The sequence below is a fragment of the Nicotiana sylvestris genome, chromosome 7 (genome assembly GCF_000393655.2).
Source record: "Nicotiana sylvestris chromosome 7, ASM39365v2, whole genome shotgun sequence".
NCBI classification, from domain to species: Eukaryota; Viridiplantae; Streptophyta; class Magnoliopsida; order Solanales; family Solanaceae; genus Nicotiana; species Nicotiana sylvestris.
This window is the reverse complement of record NC_091063.1, coordinates 59493208-59503366: the sequence shown is the minus strand read 5'-3', so window position 1 is coordinate 59503366 and position 10159 is coordinate 59493208. Positions and strand designations below refer to the sequence as shown.

Sequence of the window (10159 nt, the reverse complement as noted above, 5' to 3'; positions counted from 1 at the left end):
CTTATCGCTTCTGCAGTCCATTTCCGCTTCTACGGACCTCACATCTGCGATCCCCAATCCGCAAGTGCGGAAATAACAGAAGCAGCAGTTTCAGCTGCTCAAACCAATTTCCAACTCTTATGCTAGCCATCTGAATTCATCCCGAGGCCCTCGGGACCTCAAACAAAACTACCAACCAGTCACATACCACCATTCAAACTTATTCAAAACTTCGGAACACTCCAAACAACATCAAAACACCAAATCACCCTCGGATTCAAGCCTAAGAACTTCTAAACTTCCGAATTTTGCAAATAATGTCGAAACTTATCAAACCTTGTCCAAATGACCTAAACCTTTGCACACACGTCACAAATGAAAATACGGACCTACTCCAATTTCCAGAATTTCATTCTGACCCCGATATCAAAATTTCCAGTGCCGACCGAGAAATGCCAAATTTCCAATTTTGTCAATTCAAGCCTAAATCTACCACGGACCTTCAAATTACATTTCAAACATGCTCCTAAGTCCAAAATCACCTAACGGAGCTATCCAAACCATAAAAATTCAAATCCGAGATAGTTTACTCATAGGTCAACATCCGGTTGACTTTTTCCAACTTGAACTCCTAAATAAGAGACTAAGTGCCTCATTTCACTCCAAAACCACTCTGAACCCAAACCAACCAACACGATGCAATGATATACAGATAAAGAACATATAAAGAAGCAGAAATGGGAGAAAAGGGGCTATAACTCATGAAACGGCCGGCCGGGTCGTTACACTAAGTACAAGAATTTATGTTATGATAAAACAATCAACTTTTAATTGAGTAACTAAATTATTCATCACTATTTGATTCGATTATCATCAATATATCTTGGTAAACAATAGATTTCTCAAAGATCAATTGGTTTGATAGTGTTATGTTGAACATGTAGTCATCGGATTATGTATTTGGTAGTGTATGTCTCATATTTAAAAAAAACTAATAATAACCGAAAAAACCAAAAACCGATAAAAACCGAATCGAAAAAAAATTAGCTTAATTGGTTTGGTTTGATTCCAATATTTGAATAACCAACTTACTTGATTTGATTTCTTTTTGGGGAAAAATCAATCCAAACCGAATCATAAACACCTCTAACTTCCAGGCTTTTCGCTTCTGCGGACCTTTTAGCCGTTTCTGCGATACTGCTTTTGCGGTCAAACCTTCGCCCCTGCGGAATTATACTACACACCCGACCTCGTGCACCTTCGGTCCCCCTCTTCGCATTGGAGGAATCGCATCTGTGGATAGAACCTTCGCTTCGATGATCACCAGCTACAACCCAACTCTGCTTCTACGGACCCTAATCCGTAGAAGCGCATCCGCTCCTGCGACCTTCTTTTCGCACCTGCGCCCCCAACATCTATAATCGATGCTGAAGCCTATCAAATCAACTCTGATGGACCTCAAATTTTGCACACATATCATAAATAAAACAATAGACCTATTCCAAATTTTGAAACCAAAATCCGAGCTAGGTAAGCACAAAATCAACTCTCGATCAAACTTCTCAACTCTCCAAACTTCTAATTGTTTTAACTTTTGCCATTTCAAGGAAAAATAACCTACGAACCTCCAAATCAATATCCGGACACACTCCTAAGTCTACAATTACCATATGGATCTATAAGAATCATCAAAACTCCATTCCGGAGCCATTGACACATAAGTCAACATCCGGTCAACTCTTTCAACTTAGACTTCCAACTTGGGATTAAGTGCCCCAATTTATTCTGAAACATCCCCGAAATTAAAATAACTACCCCGGCAACTCAGACTACAACAATTGAACATAGAATAAGTCATAAATAGAGGAACAAGGCTACAACACTTAAAATGACTAGCTGGGTCGTTACATAGCAATATCAGCAAACCAAGATGGTCGATGTACAACAAATGTGACTGAAAATATATGTTCATCAAGAAATTTTTGTTTCGTATCTTATCTCAGTGGGAGGATTTTTTGAACCGACACAAATGATCATCTATCTAATTTTCTGAACCTTTTCGATCTTTTATTTCAAGATTGAATTCTAGTATAAGGAGTATTTATCTTAGAAATCTAGGTCTAACATATTTCTTTGCTAAGAGGTACTTTAAAGTTGCAAGATCAGTGTAAACTGTAATTTTTATTTCTATAAATTAGAAATGAAAATTTTCAAATGCAGATACTACTGCCAGTAATTCCTTCGTAGTTGTGGCATAATTCGTTAAAGCTTCATTAAGGGTTCTACTAGTGTAGTGGATAAGTCTGAAGATCTTGTCTCTCTTTTGTACTAATATTGCTCCTACTAATATATCAGTTACATCACACACCATTTCAAGTGGTTGGCTCTAGGGGTGGGGATATATCGGTTAGAACCGAAGAAACCTACTGAACCGAAAAAAATTTTATTTCGATTATTCAGTTTTTTTGGTCGGTTTCAGTTTGAAATTTTAGTTTTTCGATTTGGTCGTCGGTTATTGATTTATTTGGTTCGGTTAACCAAAAAATCGAATTATTAGCAAAATGGATTATTTAAACTACATATAGGCTAAGCCCATAGGTAATAATATTAGGCCCAATTTTAAGTTCCATCAAAGACCCAACCCAAATAAGTAAGTCAATGACTTTTCCCAGTCTTAAAACTTTCAACTCTAATAAAACTTCCATTTTATTCTAAGTCACTAGGGTTCTTCAAACTTCTGTTGCGCCCCTCTAGTCTCTATCGTCATTGATACACTTGTGCCGATGTGCTGCATCAGTTTTCGTTGTTGTCAGATTTCTTGTTGTTTTCCAAGTAAGCTTCTTTTTTTTTTATAATTCTCTCATTTCTTCTTTTTTTGTTCTCTGTCCTTGCCAATCTTTTACTATTTCCCTCGTTTTATTAAATATTTTCTTGTTTTTTCTGCCAACAAATTCGTCAATCCAATTATTACATAGAAGGAGCTAAATATGATAATATTCAAACCGAAAACGGACTAGAAATAATTGAACTAAAATTAAAAAATCGGACTGAACTAAACTTATTTCAGTTACTACTTTTACTAAACTGAAAACCAAATAACTGAACTGAATTTGTTCAAACCGAATTGAACAGACCGAATACCCACCCCTAGTTGGCTCTAATCAAGAGAAACAACAATTGGAATATTATTCAATTGTTCCTTGAGAAACAAAAATATTTTTCTGAAAATCTTCAGAAAATTCAAGATCTACTGCAATGCCTTATACTAATTGGGCAACATCTTTTTATATAAGAAAATTTCATGATAACTTCTCGGTTCGGTGCTAGATTTCCATAGCAAATCTAGATTTAACATTTGCAGATATGAGAATTCGTCATTCTAAGTTTGGATTTCGTCGATTTCGACATGACAAATCAAGACTTGGTGCATTGTCACGCAATACTTCTTTGTGTGTTTTCTTTGCTTTATCACCTCATAATTTTTTTTGCTTTTCTGAGAGAAATTACATGGTTAATATCAGGTAAAATGCACTTATCATACTTCCTCTGTAGGCTATCCCAATTTATATAACACTTTTCTCTTTTCTAACAATTGATCCTTTTAATTGTGACAATTTATTGGGACGTAGTTTCACTTTTCAAAATACAATTTCGAGCCCCTTTGGCTAAGCTAACAATGTTGCTTAGTTCGAGAAATGCTTTTGTTCAAAAGTATTATTCGAAAACGTACTTTGTATGGTAGGATTTGTGTTTGACTTTTTCATTTGAGTAGTGCTTTTGATAAAAAAAAATTATATTTGGCTATTCTTTCCAAAAAGTACTTTTGAGTTCTGAGTATCAAATTACAAATAAGAAGTAAATGTTCAATTTGCAATTAGTATGATTTAAGAAAGAGAATAATATTTAAATATTTATATAAAGAAATTCAATAAAATATAAAAAAATAAAGTAAAAATATAAAAAGATTTTTATTTTATCAATATAAAATATTGTTGTTCCAAAGAAATAATATTGATTATCTGGTAACATTTATTGTTTACATGATGATTTAAATATATAAATACATCATTTAATATAAACAAAAACTCCATTTTTATAAATTACTGTATAAAAGAAGAGATCTATTTATAGTTGAAAGACTATTCCAAAGAGGAAATAGGAGAAGAGAATAAAATTATGGAATAAGTAAAAAAAAAGAAATGTTAATAGAAGAAAAAAGGAAAAGGTTAAAATAATGAGAGATAATTTGAAAAATATAAATTAATTTTAAGAATATTTTTGTCTTGAATAAATTAACTTTCTGGTTTTGGTTCTTGGAAAAAGCTAAAATTTGTAGTTTCTCCTCAAAGTAGAAAAACTCTAATGCTCAAAAGCACTTTTTCATTTCGGTTAAATATTTCAAATTTTCAAAAAAAACTTTTTAAACAAAAAAAAATACTTTTAGTCTCCTAGAAACTTAGCAAATAGTCTTTTATATATTTTGGAAGTATGTAAAAAAGTATTATATGTCACAATAATTAATAATTCAAAATGATTAAAGGACAAACAAAATTTTGACTCTCAAAATCCGAAAAATATCACATAAATCAGGACGGAGGGAGCACTATGTGCTTAAGGTAGGAAAAAAAATGATGAAAAAACAACAAAGATTATTGCACTCTCATTGAAGCCTTTAGCTACAAACTTTTCAGGTTTCGGGTGCACTCTCATCGGAGCCAATAATTAATAATTCTAATACTGTGCTGAGTTTGCTGGCCAAATTATCATCCGTTTCTTATCTTTTTGGTTGACAAGACACATATCTATCAATTCTATAAATTTCAGGTTTGATTTCTAATAGGGACCAAGAATTCTAGTACTTTAGATTTTACCTAAAGTTCTAAATTTAGAAGTCTATAAAGTAACATGCTATATGCTTAGAGCAGTATGAAGAAGAAAATTAACAAGCCATCGAGATCTCACAGTTGACAAAGCATTTATTAATAGAAAACATAATAAAAATATACCCTTCAATCGGAAAAAAATAGAAATCATAAATAAAATACAACCCTCAACCAAAAAAAAAAAGCAAAAGAAAGGAAATAAAATTCTAGCTCTACATAGGAATCCCTAACCTATTGGAATAGCTGTGGAACCACTCGTTTTATCCACTTATTATTGAAAATCCTTATCTTATAGAGCTATATTACTGATATGCAAAAGCATATTCTTAAAGCATGTTATAAGTTACGCGCCAACGGAATCTGTCTTCTTCTTTGTCTTCGTAGAAAGTGTAGGCCTTGAGATTTCCATCTATTTCTAGCCGAAGGTATGTTAAAGTTGTGTTGATTTTAGTGAACGCCATAACATGGGAATTTCTTGTTGTTGATTTAGCCAATCTGTAGTCCAACTTCACCCTTTGATTTCCGCTGTTCAATTTTATTGATTCCAAAGTGCTATTTTTGAAATCAAACCAAGCTAATTCCACGGCAAGCTTGGTTCTGTTATAGATACCGAATATTTTCGGTTTCACTTCCAAGCTGTAAGGCCCGTTTACGTTCTTTTTCATGGAGGCCCGGCTCACAAGCTTATTCGGGCCTGACAAGCGGAGAGATTGACCCACTAAAAGAGTGTCGGTGGGATGGTCGAAACTCTGCCAAATGAATTTTCCCTTTGAGTTATGAAGGACAAAGTTACCATTTGGTAACAACTTGAAACCAGTGACGCCTTTTTTAGCTGTGTTTGTTTGCCAAGCAATTCGACCATTAGCTTCTGCCAAGACAAGATTTCCATCTGTTCCTAAAGAAAAAGTGGCATTTTCCTTGACAGGATTTCCCCTATTAGCTTCCCATACCCAACGCATTAGAGATTCGGAACGGACAGTACCCATGCGCAAAGCTAGTGTCCATGCATTAGGGGTAGTGTTGTAAAAACAGAACTGGAATGGATTAGTGAAAATTCCAGAGAAAACACGATAATCTGCTTGGTATTCGACAACAAAAGGTCCTAATTCACCTTCATTGACGAATTTGAAGGTGTTTTCAACTGGGACTTGGGCAATTGAAGAAAATATTTGGCAGAAAAGAAAGAGAGAGGCAACAAGTGTAGTAGGCAATGAAGGAGACATGTTTAATTTCTTCTTTTAGCTGTTTGATGATATGATCCTTAGTTTCTTGCTATCCGTATTTATAGATGGATGGCGATGGATAATTAATTAGTTATTATGAATAGTACTGTTCATCCGTATCTTTTAAATTTTTGCATTGACAAGATTATAATGCACAAGTTGGCGCAAATGTAGTCAATTCAAAACCGGTCAATGTTGAGGTGCTGTCTGCATATGGTGTACAGGAGCATAAGTATGAGTTTACCTTGTGCGTGGATATATGCCTTAAAACACTGTCCATTTTAAATTCGAAGACGAAAGAAATGTGGAAGTGTTGTCCATTAATTGATAGCCATGCTTATAAAGACTTATGTGATGTATATATTAGGTTGATATAAATATTCGATGAATGTAAGTATTTACCTAACCAAGAGTATGCATTTGTTGTCTCAAATTCGACATATGTAGAGAATTAAAAATAATTTAAAATATGTTGATTTTGAACATGACGACATTAACGGATTGTTTTGGCTGTGTCAAAGAGATTTTATCTCCACATAAGTCCAACGCATTATTAATATGATGTTTAGCTTCTAGTTTTTATTTTTTCATATATCATTAGGATTGTGAGCACGTGATTTTTGTTTTACGCGACAATCACTCTAAAAGAAATAAAAATAATAACAAATGGTCTTGCTGTACAATTTTTGGATTTTTACGTGGCATTTTGTTAGTTATTTGTGATTTCGTCTATTTTTATTTTTTATCAAACAAAATATAAAAAAAATGTGTGTCGTGTGTATTTGAACCGTAATTGATTTTAAAAGGAAAATCGTAAAATATATGTGTCTTTTATTCTATTTTTTGTTGTCATTTAATGATTTTATTTTTAATTAAATGTCAATGTGAGTGATAATTGTTGTTTTGAGTATTTATTAATATTGGTATGATTTTTTTTTTAATTATTAGGAATTTTTATTTAATTATAAGAAGGAAAACATTAGATTTGGGCCAAGATTTTAAATAAAATCAGGCCCAAACCAATGCAAATGACCCAGTCCAACCAGGCCTTCTGCAAGACGCCCCAAACGACGCCGTATAGGCATCATCTCTTCGAGCCGTTGATTGGTTCAAAGGAACGGCCCAGATCAGGCCAATCCTTTACCCAAACGACGCCGTATAAGGCCGTCTAATCTCAGCCGTTCAAACCAGGCTGATCTAACAGCCCTCGTCCCATCTCCTTTACCCGTTATCAGACCCGACCCAATGAAACCCGGTCTGATCCACCCCAGTATGAAAGCAAACGACACCGTTTCTTTTAATGGAAAGATCACAGCCGTTGATCAATGGCAATCCAACGACCAAGACACAACCATCCACCCCGTATAAAAGGCCTCATATCACACCCTGCCCTCCTATCCAAACCCCCCTGCCTTAGTCGTCCCTTCCACAGACCCAAACCCACAGAACCCTAGCCGCCCCCTTTTCCTTCACCATTAATCCCGGCGGCATGGACGCCGGTGACCCCCATCTTAACACCATAGATGCACCTCACCATCCTGAACCCAAATCCACCAACCACTTAGCTCGAATCCCCTCCCACCTTCTCGAATCTTCATTTGAAGATTCGAGTCGGACCTCGACTTACACCGATTTACCCCAACTTCACACCAGACAATCCCCGGACCTCCCTCGTGACCAAACCATGCTTGGTTTGGTCCGAATCTAACCGTGGAAACCCAAATCCCAAATCTGCCATCTAGGAACCCTAGAAACCCCGAGCCTGGTCTGTGTCCGTTTGAGCCAAATGATTAGGGTCTAATGGACCTTAATCGAAGTGTTCTCAGTTGAGAACACTTCGATTAAAGTCCGTTCAACCCCAAGAAGAGTCTATTCAAACACGAGCTAAGGTTTTCTGATTTTTAAGGCTTTAGGTAATTTTTATTTTTCTTTATCAGTTTATTTTGTCTGCTACAATTGATTGTCTGTTCGTATGTTTTGTTTAATTTATGTTATTGAATTTTTGTCAACTGTTGTTATCCACCTTACCCGGACCTTTGTATTTGGCCAAGTTCTTTCCATTTACTGATCATGTGTATGTGTGTAAGCTTTACAATCAATTGAATTTAAATTCGATTGATTTATCAATTCTCTAGTACAATTTTTGCTTAGTCAGTGCAATTTGAATCGCATGTTTGATACTGTTAGATTTCTGATCATGGTCTTTGATTGTATATGTTATAATTAGTATAGTCGATTCGATACGTGTCGTCGAATAGTTTCAGCTGTTTGAATGATAACAATTTGATATGTTCTTGCTGAACATTATTTGAATCAAAATTGAGGATCGGGTATAGCTACTTATAGTTGTTAATTTGAATCAGAAACCTAAGGATTTGGTTTGTAGTTGCAGTCTGAATTGGTGGCATGTGCACTTGTGCACAACATGTGCATAAAGGCCCTTTTTATAGTTTAAAATAACTTGACAGCATATGCTGTCAGGTTATATTCTTGCTGCCCATGTCTGCTTTTAGTTTAATAAGCTGATTAAAAGGGCTGTCATGAATCTCATGGGAGGTTTTCATATTTTAAAATGTTGAGTGGAAAAACAGCAAGAAAGGAGGGGGTTCTGATGTGTTTAACAGACTAAAAGGGGCTGATGTTAGGCTATAAAGAAGGGAGAACTTCCATTAGTTCAGGGAGAATTCAGACAGATTTGGAGACTGAAAATTAAACTGGATTTTGAGGGGTTTGAGAAAGCATAGATACAGAGAGAGATACCACAGAATAGGCATATACAGACACATACACAAGAGAGAAAAACATACAGAAAAACCAGAAACTGTTTCTTCCTACTGTTGTTTGGGTTTCATTTGTTCAACCTATTCAATCAATCCTGATTTCTTCCAAGTCTCAACTAAGTTTATTGGTTGGTTTGCATTAGTTGTTCTCCTGGACTTGGTCTGTCTTGGAGTATTGTTTCTACTACACTGTTTGCTGCTGTTATTTTGTTACTGTTTGTTCCATCGGCTATAGTTGCATCTTGCACTGGGATTTGTCCTGTTGTTATCTGCTGTTACTGCTGCTGCTTCTGTTGCCATTATCACTCTACTGACTTCTCTTCTTCTTCTTCAATTGTAAGCATTTCCAGGTACACACTTCTGAAACCATGTTTGCTGAAAGCTTGAAGTTTTGAAGTAGAAATACAGAAATGAATGTTGTTTGCTTTACAATACTTGTATTAAAAAACATAGCAATAAGTTGAATGTTAGTTAGCTTGTATTTGTTTATGTTCATTATATCTACAATTACTTTGTATGAATTAATATACATCCTAACCGAGGTGGATTACTAGACAATATTATTGTTAGATCAGATGTGTCGGGAGATGATATATTTGTTAGATCAGTTTATAGCTCATTAAAATATACCTTTGTGCAATATGTACTTAATAGAAGTTTAGTCTATTTAACACTACATGGTTATAGTTGTTAAGATGTCTGTATGATGAGGAGTGCGTGTGTGTTTAGTATATCGGCAGTCAAATCTCAGTTTCTATTTTTGTTTCCCTAACATGTAAGGCAGGATGCTTTTAATTCAACAGAAAGACTCATCATAATTCTGAATCGTTTAAACTAACTCTATCAAATTGGGTCGCGTTAGGCAGTTTATAGGATCACGTCTGAATCTCATTGGTATTAGTTTATAGTAGTCAATGCTGTTAATCTGTTCAAAAGGTCATTTTGCATAAAATGAGACAGACGCCTAGGGTGAGTTCAGCATGATATTTGTCTTGTATGCAATTTCTTTTGTCAAATTGAAAGCATGTTCAATAAAGCACAAAATTTTTCCACCTCGCAATAATCAATCAGATAATTAGCTAAGCCTGAAATTCAATTAGCATGCATTTTCTTTCTTCTATTTTTTAGAGACAAATATAATAGAAATGTAGTCACTTGAGGATATCCTTTCTAAAATAATGAGACGAGCCTCGTAAAATAAAAATGCCAATTGCGGGGCCCTCAATAATTGGTCATAATAAATACTTAGAATTTGGGATGGACTGTTTAGTGAATTCCACTGCCTTCCCCAAAG

At 34.9% G+C, this 10159-nt stretch overlaps 1 protein-coding gene across 1 annotated transcript; it reads right to left on the bottom strand.

Annotated features, from left to right (window-relative positions):
* Window positions 1-4935: 4935 nt before the first annotated feature.
* LOC104241464 (epidermis-specific secreted glycoprotein EP1-like) lies at window positions 4936-6131 on the bottom strand. Its single transcript, XM_009796405.2, has one exon. The coding sequence runs from the start codon at window positions 6083-6085 to the stop codon at window positions 5189-5191; it is 897 nt and encodes a 298-aa protein (XP_009794707.2). The 5' UTR covers window positions 6086-6131; the 3' UTR covers window positions 4936-5188.
* Window positions 6132-10159: the final 4028 nt, after the last annotated feature.

What these genes read in the sequence shown, in the direction of transcription:
- LOC104241464 (XM_009796405.2), bottom strand. Translation starts at nt 6,085, where the DNA reads ATGTCTCCTTCATTGCCTACTACACTTGTTGCCTCTCTCTTTCTTTTC.